The 19,378-nt window shown below is 44.6% G+C and overlaps 1 protein-coding gene across 2 annotated transcripts in view; it reads left to right on the top strand.

Annotated features, from left to right (window-relative positions):
- ELMO2 (engulfment and cell motility 2) overlaps nucleotides 1–19,378 on the top strand; it is a 133,608-nt gene that overhangs the window by 68,593 nt on the left and 45,637 nt on the right. For both annotated transcript variants that reach the window (XM_077459209.1, XM_077459208.1), the window contains exons 2-3: nucleotides 2,955–3,088; nucleotides 10,410–10,450. In XM_077459209.1, the coding sequence (XP_077315335.1) occupies nucleotides 3,011–3,088; nucleotides 10,410–10,450 (119 nt within the window). In that variant the 5' untranslated portion in view covers nucleotides 2,955–3,010. The remainder of the gene's footprint in view (nucleotides 1–2,954; nucleotides 3,089–10,409; nucleotides 10,451–19,378) is intronic.

The following is a 19,378-nucleotide window of genomic DNA, read 5'->3' as shown; positions in this document are numbered from 1 at the left end:
ACTGTTTTTATAGGTTTCCTTTGAATATTGACATCATTTTTTTTATGGAAAACCTGCAGGGAAGTGTTCTTATTTATGTTGATCTATTTAATCATAGATTGATGACATGATGTTATATTTCAGTTCAGCATTTCTTGTAAAGCAATTAATCGGTAAAGCTCAAAGGGAGCTGTGTGTGCCAATATTTTTGGATGAGATCCCGAGGCACAACTGGCCAGAAATGCTTGCATATGCCTTAAAGGGAATGTGTAGACTTTTCAATATGTTTTTAAATACGTATTAAAGAAATCCGATTGAAATAAATAATAAATAATATCAGTTTGTGATAGTGTTCAACCGCTTCAGCCTCGGAAGATTTTACCCCCTCCCTGACCAGAGCACTTTTTTGAGATTCGGCACTACGTTGCTTTAATTGACAATTGTAACGTTACACCAAAACAAAATTGACGTCCTTTTTTCCCCACAAATAGAGCATTCTTTTAGTGGTATTTAATCACCTCTGCGGTTTTTATTTTTTGCTCTTTAACCACTTAAGGACCAGGCCTCTGTTTCAGACTCGGTGTTTACACGTTTAAAACAGTTTTTTTTTTGCTAGAAAATTACTTAGAACCCACAAACATTATATATTGTTTTTTTTTTCCTAACACCCTAGAGAATAAAATGGCGGTCATTGCAATACTTTTTTTCACACCGTATTTGCACAGCTGTCTTACAAGCGCACTTTTTTGGGGGAAAAATTCACTTTTTTTAATAAAAAAATAAGACAACAGTAAAATTATCCCAATTTTATTTTATATTGTGAAAGATAATGTTACGCCGAGTAAATTGATACCCAACATGTCATGCTTCAAAAATGCGCCCGCTTGTGGAATGGCATCAAACTTTTACCCTCAAAAATCTTTATAGGCGACATTTAAAAAATTATATAGGTTGCATGTTTTGCGTTACAGAGAAGTTCTAGGGCTAGAATTATTGTTCTCGCTCCGCCGATCGCGGCAATACCTCACATGTGTGGTTTGACTATCGTTTTCATATGCGGACGCTACTCATATGCGTTCGCTTCTACACGCAAGCTCGTCGGGACAGGGTGTTTTTAAAAAAAAATTTTTTTTTTCTTATTTATTTTACTTGATTTTATTTATTTTTACACTGTTTAAAAAAAAAAAATTGATCACTTTTATTCCCTTGTAATAGAAAAAAGCATGACAGTTCCTCTTAAATATGAGATCTGGGGTCAAAAAGTCCTCAGATCTCATATTTGAACTTAAATGCAATAAAAAAAATAAAAATAAAATGTCATTTGAAAAAATGACATTGAAAAAAATTTACCTTTAAGAGGTATGGGGGGAAGTGATGTTTTGATGTCGCTTTCGCCCTCCTATGGTATAGAGACGAGTGGGGGCCGTCTTAGCCTCACTCGTCTCCATACCCAGTAGATGAAAGGACCCGAAACGCCTCCGCCACTACCGACGGCTCCGGTAAGCGGCAGAGGCCATGGGAGAGCGGCGGGAGGGGGGTGGCACCTCTCCCGCCGCCGATAACAATGATCTCGCGGCGAACCTGCCATGGAGACCAGCATTATCATAAACGGGACCGCCTCCTGTAAAGAGGGATATCTTGGTTGTGGAAGCAGCTGCTGCCGTTACCGAGATATCCCTCTTCAAATTACCGACATATATGTACAGTCCTTATGTGGTTAAACAAAAAAAAGTGACAATTTTAAAAATTTGAAATCTCTTTTTTTTTTTAAATGCGTCTAAACGCAAACGCGACAAAACAGAATTTTTTTGCCATTTTTACATGCCGCGCTTAGCTGCGTTTTTTTCCTTAAACTTCTCTCCTAAACTTGGGGTGCGTGTTCTACGCCGATGTGTGTTATACGCCAATAAATACGGTGTGTGTATGTGTGTGTATATGTATATGGTCATTAAGCGGGCAAATCCTTCTGTGGTTAAGCCTTATAAACTCGAACCATAGGCCTGTAATGTCTATCCCTAACAGTCATCACACTGAGACTGGTTGGCTCAGCGTTTCATGGACCAGTCTATGACAATAATGGTGGTGGTCTTTAAAGTGGAACTTTCCTTTCTTAATCAACATTGATTATTTTTAATACTTATGCTGCTAGCATTGGTAAATAGATAAGAAAGTATATAATATCAACTTGTTTTAAACACTTTTAGGCCGCGTACACACGCGGGGACTGTTCGCCCAACTTTGTCCGCTGAACAGTGTTTCGGCAAACAGTCCGCTCGTGTGTGGGCTTTCAGCGGACAGTTTCAGCGAACAGTCCGCTGAACAAGGTTTTTCGGAATTTCCGAAAAACTGTCCGCTGAAACCTTGTTTCAGCGAACAGTTCCCTCGTGTGTAGGCTTGTTCGACAAACTAAGTTCCGCGCATGCTCAGAAAGGCTTTACACGCCGAAAGTTATAATGCAGTGTATAGGACGTCGTATTTTTCGTCCCGTCGTACGTGCCGTTCACGTCATCGCGCACGGTTTCAGCAAACTGTTCGTACGTCGTGTGTGGCCATGTCCGTCCATGCTAATTTTGAGCGGACTGTTTGCCGAAACTGTTTGACGGACAAAGTTGGGCGAACAGTCCCCGCGTGTGTACGCGGCCTTATACATCCTCAGAAGGAGGAGGGTTTTTCCCAGCTAAGCACACCCTCCTGCTTGTATGCCTGAGCTAAGGGCATATGGATTCCATGAAGTAATTGCTACAGGAACCATCTGCCCTTACTTAAGATGGCCGCGGCCAGAAATGCTAGGGGATGTTTTTTCAAAGGGATTTCTCTGCAAAATATAGCATGGATACATAGATGGATGAATGGGGGAGTTTTCTTTGAATATTAAAAATGAATTAAATCAAATTTTTTGGTTTGTGGTGCTCAGATGCAGTGTAGTTCTGCTTTATTTCTGATAAATAATCACATTTTTTTCTTTGTTTTTAAAGGTAGAGCTCTGTGAGTGATCCAGCGGGCAGGCTGGACAGAAGAGCCACCGGAGGAAATGCCTCCACCGCTGGACATTGTGAAAGTAGCCATTGAGTGGCCTGGTGCTAATGCCCAACTGATTGAAATTGACCAGGTAAGAGCCTTGGGCTAAATAATAATTACCCCTGGAAGAGGGCAAAAGGAGTGACCACCACTGGATGAGTGTGAAGGGGGTCGTCGCCACTGGATGGGGGCAGGGGGGTTGACCACAACTGGCCAGGGAGGGTGAACACCACTGGCTGGGGGGGATGTGTCCAGCATGGATAATGGCAGGGGGGTGACTACCGCTGGATGGAGATGGGTGAACACTACTCACTAGGGGCAGGTAGGTTGATGGGCACTGGTTGGGGTGGGGCATGGGGGGGATTGAGTGGTGACCACCACTGGATTGGGGCAAGGAAGATGACCATCACTGGATGGGGCAGGGGTTGTGCCTGACCACTATGGGATGGGGGTGGGTTACCACCACTGGCTGGAGGTGGGTAGCGTGACATATACTAGTTGGGATAGGAAGGTGATTACTGCTTAGTATGAGGAGAGTAACCAGCGGGTAAAAAGTATTGAACACTTTAACATTTTTCTAGGTAAATATATTTCTATCATGCTATTGTCATGAAATTTTCACCACATGTCGGTAACCACTCATGCAATCCATACATACAAAGAAACCAAAACAAATAAGGAATTAAGTTATGTATAATAAAATAGAATGACACAAGGAAAAAGTAAATGAAGAAAGGGAGGTGCAAAAAGGCTTGGAAAGCTGAAATCTATCAATAATTAAAAAGCACTGTCAGTGCAAATTAATATTCACTGGTTCAGTCTCAACTGATGGCCTATAAAAAGTTGTCACACAAGAAACATCTTTTGATGGGTAAAAGCAAGGAGCTCTCTCAAGACTTTGCAACCTTATTGTTGCAAAACATACTTATGGCATTGGTTACAGAAGGATTTCTAAACGTCTGAATGTTCCAGTGAGCACTGTTGGGGCCATAATCCAGAAGTGAAAAGAACATAATTTCCCCATAAACCGGGCACGACCAAGTGCTCCTCACAAAATTTCTGACAGAGGAGGGAAAAGAATTATCAGAAGAGTTGTCCAAGAGCCAAGGACCACTTGTGGAGAGCTTCAGGAAGACTTGGAATTAGCAGGTACAATTCTTTCAAAGAAAACCATAAGTAATACATTCAACCGCCATGGCCTGTATGTTCACCACACAAGACTCCATTGCTAAAGAAAAAGCATGTTGAAGCTCATTTAAATTTTGCTGCACAACATTTAGACAAGCCTTTGAAATACTGGGAGAATATAGTCTGGTCAGATGAGACCAAAATTGAACTCTTTGGATGACGTAATACACACCATGTTTGAAGGTCAAATGGCACTGCACATCACCCCAAAAACACCCCCATACCAACAGTGAGGTTTGGAGGTGGGTACATCATGATGTGGGGCTTTTTTTTCAGCATACGGTACTGACAAACTTCATGTAATTGAAGGGAGGATCAATGGAAAAATGTACCAAGACATTCTTGATATAAATCTGCTGCCATCTAGCAGGATGATGAAGATAAAACGAGGAAGGACATTTCAGTAAGACCATGATCCCAAACACAAAGCCAAGGAAACTCAATTGGTTTCAAAGAAAGAAAATAAAGCTGCTAGAACGGCCCAGCCAATCACCTGACTTGAATCCAATAGAAAATCTATGGAAAGAACGAAGGATCAGAGTTCATAGAGGAGGCCCACCGGACCTTCAAGATTTGAAGACTATGTGGAAGAATGGACCAAAATCACACCTGAGCAATGCACTGCGACTAGTTTCTCCATACAGGAGGCATCTTGAGGCCGTCATTACCAACAAAGGATTTTGTGCCAAGTATTAAATAAATTTCAGTTAGCGTGTGCAATACTTTTCCCCTTGTATTATTCCATTTAATTACACAGAAATTTAATTTCTGGACCCCTTTGTATAAATGTTTATATTTTTTGCAAATTTCACTTGATTCCCCCATCAACACAGATGATGTTGACAGGGGAATCTCTCCCATGGAGCCATTGTATTTTCCCAGCGGGGGCAAACTGGCGGGCCTAAGAGTCCATTCACACATGGACTTCCAGCGAGACTTTGGGAGGCAACTTGAACACAACTTGAGTATGGATCACAGCACAACTTGAGGCAACTTACAAGGCAAATTGAAGTTTCCTCCAGGACAGGGGACTTTGCCAGTGGCCAATCACATAATAATACGCTCTGTGGGAGGGAGGGGTTTGCCTAGAAAACTATTTTTACTTCCTGGAAAGTTTCTTCAGTTAAAACAGGGGATCAGACTTGGAGGCAACTTCCATTGAAATCAATAGGTACAAGTTGCCTAGAAGTTGGATTGAAGTAGTACAGGAACCTTTTCTGAAGTCGGAGGGAGACGGCTCTCATTCACTTACATTGATTTTATCATGTTGCATGGCTTGAGGCAACTTGGGGCGACTTCAAGGTGGATTCCAACGTTGCCCCTGTGTGAATGGACTCTCAGAGCATGACTAAGGTTCAAGCCAAGAAGCACCCATTAGCACCCCTTTTGACCACCACGATATTGCCTCTATAACAAATGGCTGACAATTTTCCATACCCATAAATTCTAATGCCGCGTACACCGAGCGGATTGTATGGCGTACTTAGTTCGTCATACAATCCGACGGACAGTCCGTCGTACTTTCCACTGAATGGACTTGACCACACACGGATGCACAAACAGTCCGTCGAAAGCTTGCGCGATGACGTGTACAGCACGTACGACGGGACTAGAAATAGGAAGTCCAAGACACAGCAAAGCACCCTTCCGCCGTGTAAATCCTTTCTGGGCATGCGCCATTCTTAGTCCGTCGAACTAGCATACTGACGACCGTACTGTCCGCTGAAACTAAAGTACGACGGACAGAATTTCGAAAAAAACTAAATTCTTAGTACTCCGGACTGCATGCTGAAAAAGTCCGCTGAAGCCCACACACGAGCGGATTGTCCGCTGAAATGTGTTTCGACGGACTAAGTACGCCATACAGTCCGCTCGTGTGTACGCGGCATTAGCCACAGCCAAACGCTTGCAATCTTTTTCTACATTTTGGGCAAGTGATTAGTTGGCTTGGCACACCCTCAGCTCCCAGTCTTTCAGAGGACTGTAAGGCTTAAGCCGCGTACACACGGGCGGATTGTATGGCCTACTTAGTCCGTCATACAATCCGACGGACAGTCCGTCATACTTTCGAATGAACGGACTTGACCACACACACCACTTTTTGAGCGGACTAATATGGCGTACTAAGTCCGCCATACTATCCGCCCTACTTTTGAAATGAACGGACTCGCCCACACACGCGGCGGAAAGTCCGCTCATTTCGAGCGCGTCTCCAGGTAGGCGGGGCCCGCGAAGGAGACGTCGCTGGCCCCGCCGCCTGGTATGGACTTAAAGGGGAACCCCAACGCCGAAAAAAATCGGCGTGGGGGTGCCCCCCAAGTCCACAACAGACCCTTGTCCGAGCACGCTACCCGGCCGGCCAGGAAAGGGGGGCGAGCGAGCGCCCCCCCTCCTAAACCGTACCAGGCCGCGTGCCCTCAACATGGGGGGGTGCCTTGGGGAAGGCGGGCCGTGCGGCCCCCCCACCCCAAAGCACCTTGTCCCCATGTTGATGAGGACAAGGGCCTCTTCCCGACAACCCTGGCCGTTGGTTGTCGGGGTCTGCGGGCGGGGGGCTTATCGGAATCCGGGAGCCCCCTTTAATATGGGGGCCCCCGGATACCGGCCCCCCACCCTATGTGAATGAGTATGAGGTACAATGTACCCCTACCCATTCACCTGTAAAATAAAAGTACAAAAAAAAAACACAACACACGAGATAAAATACTTTATTGCACAGCTCCGGGGGTCTTCCGTCTTCGGGGGTCTTCTCGCCGGACTCCTCCGCTATCTTCTTGTAGCTCTTTTGCTAGCGGAGGAGTCCGGCTTTCTTCCTCGCCGCCGGCCTCTTCTCCCAACTTCGGGGGTCTTTTCCCCCTCTTCGGTTCTTCTGCCGGGCCACCGCGCCTTCTTATAGCTCTTTTACAGGCGGTGGCCCGGTCTTCTGTCGCCGCCGCCGCCTTCCGTTCTTCTTCTTCTTCTCCAGGAGATGTTGCCTCGACGATCTCTCCGGCCGGAATGCCAGGGACGCACTGCGCGGCCACTTATATAGGGACAATGGGGCGGTGTCACATGGCTTTATGTCACATGGGTTGGTGTCACATGGTGACCCCGCCCCCTTACGATGTCATAGTCCCCATGTGACATCAACCCATGTGATCAACCCATGTGACATAAAGCCATGTGACACCGCCCCTTGTCCCTATATAAGTGGCCGCGCAGTGCGTCCCTGGCATTCCGGCCGGAGAGATCGTCGAGGCAACATCTCCTGGAGAAGAAGAAGAAGAACGGAAGGCGGCGGCGGCGGCGACAGAAGACCAGGCCACCGCCTGTAAAAGAGCTATAAGAAGGCGCGGTGGCCCAGCAGAAGAACCGAAGAGGGGGACAAGACCCCCGAAGTCGGGAGAAGAGGCCGGCGGAGAGGAAGAAAGCCGGACTCCTCCGCTAGCAAAAGAGCTACAAGAAGATAGCGGAGGAGTCCGGCGAGAAGACCCCCGAAGACCGAAGACCCCCGGAGCTGTGCAATAAAGTATTTTATCTCGTGTGTTGTGTTTTTTTTGTACTTTTATTTTACAGGTGAATGGGTAGGGGTACATTGTACCCCATACTCATTCACATAGGGTGGGGGGCCGGTATCCGGGGGCCCCCTTATTAAAGGGGGCTCCCGGATTCCGATAAGCCCCCCGCCCGCAGACCCCGACAACCAACGGCCAGGGTTGTCGGGAAGAGGCCCTTGTCCTCATCAACATGGGGACAAGGTGCTTTGGGGTGGAGGGGCCGCGCGCCCCCCCCCTTCCCCAAGGCACCCCCCATGTTGAGGGCACGCGGCCTGGTACGGTTTAGGAGGGGGGCGCTCGCTCGCCCCCCTTTCCTGGCCGGCCAGGTAGCGTGCTCGGACAAGGGTCTGTTGTGGACTTGGGGGGGGGGGCCCACGCCGATTTTTTTCGGCGTTGGGGTTCCCCTTTAAGTCCATACCAGGCGGCGGGGCCAGCGACGTCTCCTTCGCGGGCCCCGCCTACCTGGATACCCGCTCGAAATGAGCGGACTTTTCTCCGGGCGGGAAAAGTCCGCTCATTTCAAAAGTATGGCGGACTGGCATACACACGGGCGGATTGTCCGCCGAAATGCGAGTACGACGGACAGTATTTTGAAAAATCCGAAATACTTAGTACGCCGGACTGCACGCTGAAAAAGTCCGCTGAAGCCCACACACGAGCGGACTGTCCGCTAAAATGTGTTTCAGGGGACTAAGTAGGCCATACAGTCCGCCCGTGTGTACGCGGCATTACATTTACATTCACAATTTTCAAAATTCACAATACTTGTAATGCAGTGCATGTAACAGACATTACCATTCATTGCTATGGAAAGTGCATTTGGCTGAAAACTGCCCAGATACAATATATTTTTTTTCTAACACACATAATTGCAGTGAGGGAAAAAAGTATTTGATACCCTGCTCATTTTGTTTGCCCACTTACAAAGAAATGATCAGCCTATAATTTTAATGGTAGGTTTATTTTAACAGTGAGAAACAGAATAACAAAAAAAATATATCCAGAAAAACACATTTCAAAAAAGTTATAAATTAATTTGCATTTTAATGAGTGAAATAAGTATTTGATCCCTTTCGCAAAAAACATGACTTAGTACTTGGTGGCAAAACCTTTCTTGGCAATCACAGAGGTAAGACTTTTCTTGTAGTTGTCCACCAGGTTTGCACACATCTCAGGAGGGATTTTGTCCCACTCCTCTTTGCAGATCATCTCCAAGTCATTAAGGTTTCGAGGCTGACATTTGGTATCTCGAACTTTGAGCTCCCTCCACATATATTCTATTGGATTAAGGTTTGGAGACTGGCTAGGCCACTCCGGGACTTTAACGTGTCTCTTCTTGAGCCACACTTTTGGGTCATTGTCATGCTGGAATACCCATCCACGATCCATTTTCAATTCCCTGGCTAAGGAAAGGAGGTTTTCACACAAGATCTGATGGTACATGGCCCCATCCATCGTCCCTGTGATGCGGTGAAGTTGTCCTGTCCCCTTGGCAGAAAAACACCCCCAAAGCATAATGTTTCCACCTCCATGTTTGACGGTGGGGATGGTGTTCTTGGGGTCATAGGCAGCATTCCTCCTCCTCCAAACATGGCAAGTTGAGTTAATGCCAAAAAGCTTGATTTTGGTCTCATCTGACCACAACACTTTCACCCAATTCTCCTCTGAATCATTCAGATATTTATTAGCAAATGTCAGACGGGCCTGTACATGTGCTTCCTTTAGCAGGGGGACCTTGCTGGCACTGCAGGATTTCATCCCTTCATGGCGTAGTGTGTTACCAATTGTTTTCTTGCTGACTATGGTTCCAGCTGCCCATGTAGTTCTGGGCTGATTCCTCACCATTCTCATGATAGTTGAAACTCAACGAGGTGAGATCTTGCATGGAGCCCCAGACTGAGGGAGGTTGACCGTTAATTTTGTGTTTCTTTCTTTTGCAAATAATTGCACCAACTGTTGTCACCCTCTCACCAAGCTGCTTGATGATGGTCTTGTAGACCATTTCAGCCTTGTGTAGGTATACAATCTTGTCCCTGACATCCTTGGACAGCTCTTTGGTCTTGGCCATGGTGGAGAGACTGGAATCTGAATGATTGCTTCTGTGGACAGGTGTCTTTTATACAGGTAACAAGCTGAAATTAGGAGCATATCCTTTAAGAGATAATCTTAGCTCGATACCTGTATAGAAGACACCTGGGAGCCAGAAATCTTGCTGATTGATGGGGATGAAATATTTATTTCACTCATTAAAATGCAAATCAATTTATACATTTTTTTGAAATGCGTTTTCTGGATATTTCTGTTATTCTGTCTCTCACTGTTAAAATAAACCTACCATTAAAATGATAGACTGATCATTTCTTTGTCAGTGATCAAACGTACAAAATCGGCATGGGATCAAATACTTTTTCCCCTCACTGTATATTGCAGAGGTATGAATGTAGCCTGTGTCTCAGTTGCAAAATTCTTATATAGATCTAGCTGGTGATTATAGAATCGCTGACTTTTCATTCTTCCCGAAGACAGCATGATAAACAACAAATAAATGAATATAAATTATTCAAAACCGCATACAATTGTATACCACACAGGAAAAACGAGCATGACATAATTGTCAGGCCTCTTGAAGTCTTGTCTTCTGTATTACTGTGTTTTAATCTTCTCTCACATTCAAACTTTTTTTTACAGAAACGGCCACTGGCATCGATCATCAAGGAGGTCTGCGATGGGTAAGTCTACCAATGGGATCATCTAAGAATTTTAAGCTGTTTCTTTAGACATCTCAGTATTGTTTTATATTTAAAAGGAAAATGCACACTTTTATAAATGAAAACTGGAGTTTAGTAATTAAAGTATAACTAAAAGCATTTTTTTTTTTTATTTTTTTAAGTGGAGAGGGATTAGAAAACGTGTCAGTTTTTAACCACTTGATTACTGGACACTTAAACCAACCCCCCCCCCCCCCCCCTGCCCAGACCAATTTTCCGAGCAGGTCGCTCGGGCATGGGAGGACGTCAATACACGTCCTCCCAGCAAAGTAGGTTCCCCGCTGTAGCCGTTGTTCGGCTATAGCGTGGGTCTGAACAAGTTAATGCTGCCTGTGCCCTCATTAGGGAGATTCCCCCTTTCCATTTGTCCTGTTTACCATTATCATTGAAAGTAAAAAAAAAACTGTCCCCAGAAAAGCCATAGAGGGGAGATCTTCCAATGGGGACACTAGTTCTGGTGACCCCCAAATAAATCCCTTCATTTGCAGGGATTTCCTCTCACTTCCTGTTTGGTTTTGGGACAGCAAATGAAGGAAAAGCTCCGCAATGGGACACAGATTGTGAAAAAAAAATTGATATGAGTTGTAACCCTCCCTTAAGCTATTCAAAAAAAAAAAAAAAAAAGGTTTGCCTTTAGTTGTACTTTAAATCATAAAGCACCACAGTGCTTTATGAAACAATTTTATAAATGAACTAACCTCCAAATATATATTGCATGGAGTGCTACATGCTTTCGCAACGTGCTACATCCTACAGCGTTTAAAGTGATTCTAAAAGCAAACATTTTATTTTTTTTAAATAACAAACATGTCATACTTACCTGCTCTGTAGGTGCTGCTACAGCACCTACAGAGCACATCCCTCTATAGTGTGTACTTGTCTCAATCCAGAGCACTAAGTGTCTTTCCTCTCTCCTTGTTCCTTCCCAGACAATAACTATATCATCTATATAATTCCTGTACAATGTTAACTGTGGCCACATAATTCTTCTTCCCATTTTGCCATCACCAAGTCTGCGACACTGGGCCTATCTTTGCCCATAGCTACACCTTTCAGTTAAAAATATCGATTTTCATACGAAAAATAATCATTCTGCTTTGCCAATTTGAATGCTTTCATGATAAATCCTATTTCCTTCTGTTTTAACCACTTGCTTACTGGGCACTTAAACCCCCCTCAGTCCCAGACCAATTTTCAGCTTTCAGCGCTGATGCACTTTGAGTGACAATTGCGCGGGCATACAACACTGTACCCAAATGAAATTTTTATCATTTTTTTCCCACAAATAGAGCTTTCTTTTGGTGGTATTTAGTTACAGCTCGGAGTTTTATTTTTTGCTAAACAAACAAAAAAAGATGCAAAAAAAAAAAAAATCATGTTTTAATAGTTTGTTATAAAATTTTGCAAACGGGTCATTTTTCTCCTTCATTGAAGTGCGCTGATTAGGCGGCACTGATGGGCTGCATTGGTGGGCACTGATGGGCTGCATTGGTGGGCACTGATGGGCTGCATTGGTGGGCACTGATGGGCTGCACTGGTGGGCACTGATAGGCATAGTTAAGGCGGCACTAATAGGCACAGATAAGGCGGCACCGATGGGCACAGATAAGGCGGCACTGATGGGCAAAGATGGGCACAGATAAGATGGCACGGATGGGTGGCACGGATAAGTGGCACGGATGGGTGGCACGGATGGGCACTGATAGGTACCACAGATAGATGGGACTGATGGGCACTGATAGGTGGCACTGATAGGTGGCTCTGATAGGTGGCACTGCTGGGCACTGATGGGCGGCACTGCTGGGCACTGATGGGCGGCACTGCTGGGCACTGATGGGCGGCACTGGGGTGCAGCACCTTTGAGGCAGATTGGGTGGCACTGTGGGGTGGCACTGTGGGTGGCACTGTGGGTGGCACTGTGGGTGGCACTGTGGGCACTATGGGCACTGACGGGGGGCACTTACTTTTTCTTTTATTTTACTTCAGGATGGCACTGCGGGAGGCAGGTGGGCACAGGCAGGTGGCAGGTGGTCCCTTGTATTGATGGCCGTGATCGGGACTGATGTCCCGATCACGGCCGCCGGTGATCGGCTTTTTTTTTCTCTCCTCGCGCTGTCAGCGCGAGGAGGAATAATAGCCGATTACCGGCTCCGTTCTATCACATGATCAGCTGTCATTGGCTGACAGCTGATCACGTGATAAGGGGTCGGGATCGACCCCTTACACGGATCGGTGATCAGGCGAGTCTCACGGACTCGCCGATCACAGAGCGCGCCGCGCGCGCCCCTCAGGGGGCGCGCAGGCCGCTCGTAACCAGGACGACGTCAATAGACGTAGTCCTGAAAATGTAGGTCCGCGCTAATGCCGTCATTTGGCAATAGCGCGGATCTGAAGTGGTTAAATTTCTTTTCTTTTCTAAGAACCATTTTACTGCTTCTAAGGCAAGCTTCTGATCAATGCTATTCTATAATGCATTCACATCAATTGTTGTTAGAATGCAGTATTCATTGTAAACATTCTCTTTCAGAAGGGAGATCAATTCACCACTCTCTTTCAACTCTTTCACTCTCCTAGTCGTGTTTTTTTTTTTTTTTGTTTTTTATAGCCTTTATTAGCTGACCAAATTACTATATCTTTTTTTGCCCTATAAATTGTGTGTGTGTATATATTATACACATAGCCCTCAAAAATTCCACTTGCCTGCTCGCATTTTGCAAGTGGATTTTGAGGGCTGGCGAGGAAGGGCTGCCTAGGATCGGTGGGGCGAGCACAGCCTACAGGCGGGTGGTATGGGAGTCCTTTTCCCAGTGCTCACAGAGGGGAAGAGAGGAGAGCAGGTGGCCGGATTATCAGAGCGCGAGGAACATCCCTAGCAGCTTTCATGTCAATAGCAGAGTGTTCCCCGAACACGCTGTCGCACACAGCCCCACCCCCTGGTCCCCGGACTTTGATAGACAGATCACCCTTCCAATCCCGGGACGTGTATCAAAGTTCCCCGGCAGGGGGGCGGGGCTGTATGTGACGCTGAGCGCAAGGAACACACTGCTATTGAAATGAAAGCTGTTCCAGTGATGTTCTTCAGCGCTCTGATCATCTGGCCGGCAATTCTCTTCCTCTCCTTTGTTCCCCTGCATGGTGGACAAAGGGGGGGGCTGCATTGGTGGACAAAGGGGGGGCTGCATTGGTGGACAAAGGGGGGGCTGCATTGGTGGACAAAGGGGGGGCTGCATTGGTGGACAAAGGGGGGGCTGCATTGGTGGACAAAGGGGGGGCTGCATTGGTGGACAAAGGGGGGGCTGCATTGGTGGACAAGGGGGGGCTGCATTGGTGGACAAAGGGGGGGCTGCATTGGTGGACAAAGGGGGGGCTGCATTGGTGGACAAAGGGGGGGCTGCATTGGTGGACAAAGGGGGGGCTGCATTGGTGGACAAAGGGGGGGGCTGCACCAAGATTAAAAAAAAAAAAAATATATATATATATATATATATATATACACACACACACATACACATGCTTTTATGGCTTGACGTTTTGGGTTTCTATTTACTTGATGCTACCCTATCTTTTATATTTTACCAAGAATGGGTTTAGTATTGTTTATTTTCGCGTATACATTTTAGTGTATAATTTTCTGAAAATTTGCATTTGAGTAGATAGTTATGCAAATGATTTTATTCTCCGTGGTCTCTGCTTTCAATAAATATATAATTGTTTGGGGGCTTCAAGTAATTTCTAGCAAAAAAATGCAGATGTGAAAAAACTTAAACAACTACCCCAGTAAAAAGATGCTCTTTAGTACTTTGTGTTATTTGAGGCGGCTGAATTGTAAGTCACAATGTTTAAACGAATGTATGCAGTCGGCGTTGACGAGCTTATGCATGGGAGGAAAGGGTAGAAGTGCTCTTGAGATCCACCCACAAGTATGGCTTTAAAATAAACAGTATTTTTTAACATCTTGTTCTGTCGTTTGTTTTTTTTTCATTGTTTGTGATTTACTGATGTAACCTAATCAAATGCTTCTAATTAACCTCTCAGAGAGAACATGAAAAGTTATAAATATGGAAGCTGCCTTTGTTGGCTTGTTTCTAAAGCCTTGTACACACCACTCGTTTTTTGCTGGGTTGAATGAGTAATGCCTCACAGCTCAGATCGGAGGCGCTGTACTAACAAGCCAATGTTAGTACAGCGTTCTCCCTGCTTTGCTATTGTCTTCTGACAGGGGTACAGCCCCCCCCGCCAGAACACTCTGGTTTGCGCTCCAAGCCGTTGGCCGAGACCGCTGATCGGCTGCTGGTTTTCCAGCATGCGCGCAAGCCGGATGTCGGGCATTTTTTTTTTTAACCGGCCAATGTCGTTTGACATTTGGCCCATGTGTACTAGGCTTAAGGATGTAGGCTTCACGATTCCAAATAAGCAACTGACCCAGAAAAACAGGATGGGCATGCAAACCTTTTGGACATCACTGCCTGCATGCTTGTTCTATGTCTGTGACTCTCTACCTAGTGAAGTCAGGATGAGGGCGACTGCTGGAGAGCCTCCAACCACAAAGCCAACAGTGGCCTCTACTAGATTTCTGTCTTTAATGGTTAAAGCGTATCTAGACCCAAAAACAGATAGATAAGGAGAGCCGGCATATTGCACAATCCTATCAAATTCTTTATTTAGCGACAGAATAGTGAAGATCAGAACAGCTTACATGTTTCGGCAAATAGCCTTATGTTGGCCATACACTATACGAAAATTTGTTCAAACACGTTTTTCGAAAAACAAACACGGCTGTGAGAGCAAACGATAGTGCCATCATGAAATGACAGTTTACCAGGTTTTAGATGTAGTGGCTGTATTCGTTTTCTTTTTTCAGGCCCCTTTTCCTTATTTTCACTTGTGATCCTGCCAGTAACATCATTCCTGTCATAGTGTTACATAGTTAGATTGAAAAAAGACACAAGTCCATCTAGTTCAACCATAAAAAATAAAAAAAAACAATAAATACTATAAAAAATATCAATAAATAAAATAAAAAATATTAATAAATTTAAAAAAATATATACTTACCTTAGGTTGCTCTCCTGATTTGGACTACAAACCTCTCCTCCTCTTCTATTCTCCATTACATAGAGGGGCATTGCTGTGTAGTTCACACAAAATAGCTGGGAAGGCCATAACGTTGTTTGTTATTTTAGTTCATTAAGTATGACTTCCCAGGGGTAAATTAGCGAAAAAAGCTTATAAAGTAAAGGTTTTTTATCTTCATGCTTTCTTTGCATGAAGATAAAAAGCCTTCTGTGTGCAGCAGCCCCCGTCAGCCCCCCTAAAACTTACCTGAAGTCCCTCTAGCTCCAGCGATGTTGTAGGAATCTTTTGGCCTTCCAGACTCTCCTCCTCATTGGCTGAAACAGCAGCGAAGCGCCATTGGCTCCCACTGCTGTCAATCAAAGTCAGTCAGCCAATGATAATAGAAAAGGGGCGGGGCCGGGCCACAGCTCTGTGTCTGAATGGACACAGGGAGCTGTGACTCGGCTCAGGTGCCCCTATAGCAAGCTGATTGCTTTAGGGGCACCCAACAGGAAGGAGGGGCCAGGAGAGCCGAAGAGGGACCCGAGAAGAGGAGGATTGGGGCTGCTCTGTGCAAATCCACTGCAACAGAGGAGGGGAGCATAACATGTTTGTTCTTTTTAATAAAAAAAAAAAATTGACTTTACAATCTTTTTAAAAGATTGAAACTAATGTAGCCACCACATCTGAGGACTGTAAACTGCAATATATAACATTTTTGTTTAGATGCACTTTAACTGTCAGGTTTAGTCCAGCAAACAGTAGGTTAATGCTGTTTAGCTATTTGAAAGGTCATTCAGCACACAATTGATTTCAGTTCAGATATGTCTTTTTTTGTGGTGCTTGTTCAATGTTGCTAAGCCTCAAAGGCAAAGACAGCGACAACATAACTGGGTTACCAGCTCGCTAGCCGGTATAGTTCTATAGTAACTCATGTGCTGTGTTATTGGAATGCCACATTTCTATACACTTTGTGTTCATTTTGAAATGCAAGTTCCTTTCAAATCAGATGTCTGAGGGACCTATTATGTATAGTGTTTTTATAGAGCTTCTTTATATAATTGCTAATTCAAACAAAATATTTATAAATGACAATCATGGAAATTGTCAGGGGTTCTTAAACTTTTGCATACAACTGTACAGTATCAGATTATGCTCCTCCTGACACCTCTTCGCGTGTTTACTTGCCTATTTTTAAACTCCTGTGCTGGAAAAAAACAACTTTACAGAACTCAATAGCTCAAGCTCAAATGTACATACACAACATTAAGTGACTCTGACATGATAACAGTTAAGAATAAGACCTCATGCACACTGGGCATTTTGACAGCTGCTGTTTTGCGCTGTTATCCTACATTTTCATGCACACATAGGCTTTTTGGTAGGAGAGATTAGTGGCAGAAAAAAAAGCTCTCTGCCAGCGCATTCTGGAGAATCAGCATTTTGGCAGGAAAACCGCTGACAGCTCCTAAACTCTGCTAAACGCCGGTGTCCAGTGTTTAGCAGAGGTTTTTCTTTCTTTATTTATTTAACTGGAGGCTGCCGACATCCTTAACAACCAGTAGCTGGTTGTTTACAAACAGGCCGGGAAGCTGGCATACTTAAACACGGATGAGTCATCAGCTGTCAACAGAGTTTGGCTGCTGACAGCTGAATGTAAAAAAAACATTGCTGTTGCCGGATATATAAATATGTGAAAAAAATGGCGTGAGGTAACAACCCCCCCCCCCCCATCCATTCTAGACCCTTTGGGTATGAGTTTTAAGGGGAACCCAATGCCAAAATGAAAAAAAAAAACTGTGTGGGATCCCCCAAATCCATACCAGACCCTTATCCGAGCATGCAGCCTGGCAGGCCAGGAAAGAGGGGGCGAACACCCAACCCCCCCCAACATGGGAGGGTGCCTTGAGGTACCCCAACACAAGTTGTCCCCATGTTGATGGTGACAAGAGTCTCTTCCCCACAACCCTGGCCGGTGGTTGTGGGGGGTCAGCAGGCGGGGAGCTTATTGGAATCTGGAAGCCCCCTTTAACAAGATGACCCTTAAATTCAACACACCCTTTGTGAATGAGTACATACTAACAAGTCCTTTATTAAAAAAATCAAAAAACATTTCCCCCACTGTAGCTCCATCATCAATCACGACTCCTGCAGCCACCACGGACCCCAAACCAGAATTTCATGCTTATTCATTATTATTAATAATTATTATTTGTTTATTAAGAACTGTTAGACCACGGAGCCGATGGACAGTGGGTGCCTTGGTTGGGACCGCAGGTTTTTTTGGGGGGGTTTTTTCGGGTCCACAGTGGCGGTGGACTTGTCCAAAACTTGTGTTGTGCTTTTTATTTACTTTTTACACTTTTTTAATGAATGAGTAGGGGTAATATAAACCTTATACTCATTCACATGAAGGAGGGTGGGGGATCTGGGTGCCCCAACCGCAGACCCCCCCACAACCACTGGTCATGGTTGTGGGGAAGAGGCCCTTGTCCTCATCAACATGGGGAGAAGGTAAATATAATTTAATTCTCAAAAGAGTACTTTAACATAGGGTGACACTATGAAAGTACTAGTAATAGGGTGCCGTCGTCCCGAAAATAGTTTAATTAGAAATTGAAATACTACAAGGAATGAACTTTATAGGCACCCAAGTAAAAGAACTAGAAAAGTATTAATAGTATTTTTCTTATTTTATTAAAAATAAATGTAAAAAAGAACTGAGGTACAGTTATTACAGTGACATATAAAATAAGGTTAATTACTAATATACCCTGTACATATAGAGAATGACATCACATAATAACTAATGTAACCACACTCCTAACCATGAGCCTGAAATCAGGGACAAGGATCCATGTCTCCTCCCTAGTAAAAGCACCTCCCACTTTGTACATAAACACTGGCTAGGCACACAGTTAACCCGTTGATTGCTCCTGATGTTAACCCCTTCCCGGCCAGTGTCATTAGTATAGTGACAGTGCATATTTTTAGCACTGATCACAGTATTCGTGTCACTGATTCCCAAAAAAGTGTCAGTGTCCGCAATATTCCAATTCCGCGATAAGTCGTTGATTGTCGCCATCACTAGTAAAAAAATAAGTAAATCAATAAAACGTCCATAAAAATATATCCCATAGTTTGTAGACGCTATAACTTTTGTGCAAACCAATCAATATACACTTATTGGGATTTTGTTTTAATAAAAATATGTAGCAGAATACATATTGGTCTAAATTAATGTAGACATTTTTTTTTTTTTTATTGGATATGTTTTATAGCAGAAAGTAACATTTTTTTTTTATTTTTTTTTCAAAATTGTCGGCCGTCTTTTGTTTATAGTGTAAAAAAATACAGTGGTGATCAGATGCCACCAAAAGAAAGCTCCATTTGTGGGAAAAAGGGACATACATTTTATTTCAGTACAGCGCTGCATGACCGCACAACTGTCAGTTAAATTAACACAGTGCTGTATCGTGAAAAATGGCCTGGTCATGAAGGGGGGTAAACCTTCCGGAGCTCAAGTGGTTAATTCCTGTGTCCCCCTCAGTGGGCTTCAAGCAGGGTATTTTTTTTTTTTCAAGGAGTACAAAAATCCTATTTTTATTAAAGCGGAGTTCCACCCAATTTTGAAAGGTGGTCTTAAGCGAAAGAGCACCTCTCCACCCCTTGTTTTTGGATATTTAAAAAAAAAATGTTTTTCTTTCTCTAGTACCTTTTTGGCCCAGGACAGAGCACCCCCCCCCCCCCCCCCCCCGTTGTCTTCTGGGACCTGTGTGTGTCCCGGAAGACAAGCTGGCCATTCACAAACCGCCATGCGACTCGCCCATGTAC

The sequence above is a fragment of the Lithobates pipiens genome, unplaced genomic scaffold (genome assembly GCF_037356315.1).
Source record: "Lithobates pipiens isolate NorthernLeopardFrog02 unplaced genomic scaffold, aLitPip1_a1.2 Scaffold_28, whole genome shotgun sequence".
NCBI classification, from domain to species: Eukaryota; Metazoa; Chordata; class Amphibia; order Anura; family Ranidae; genus Lithobates; species Lithobates pipiens.
This window is presented reverse-complemented; position numbering and strand designations above follow the sequence as displayed.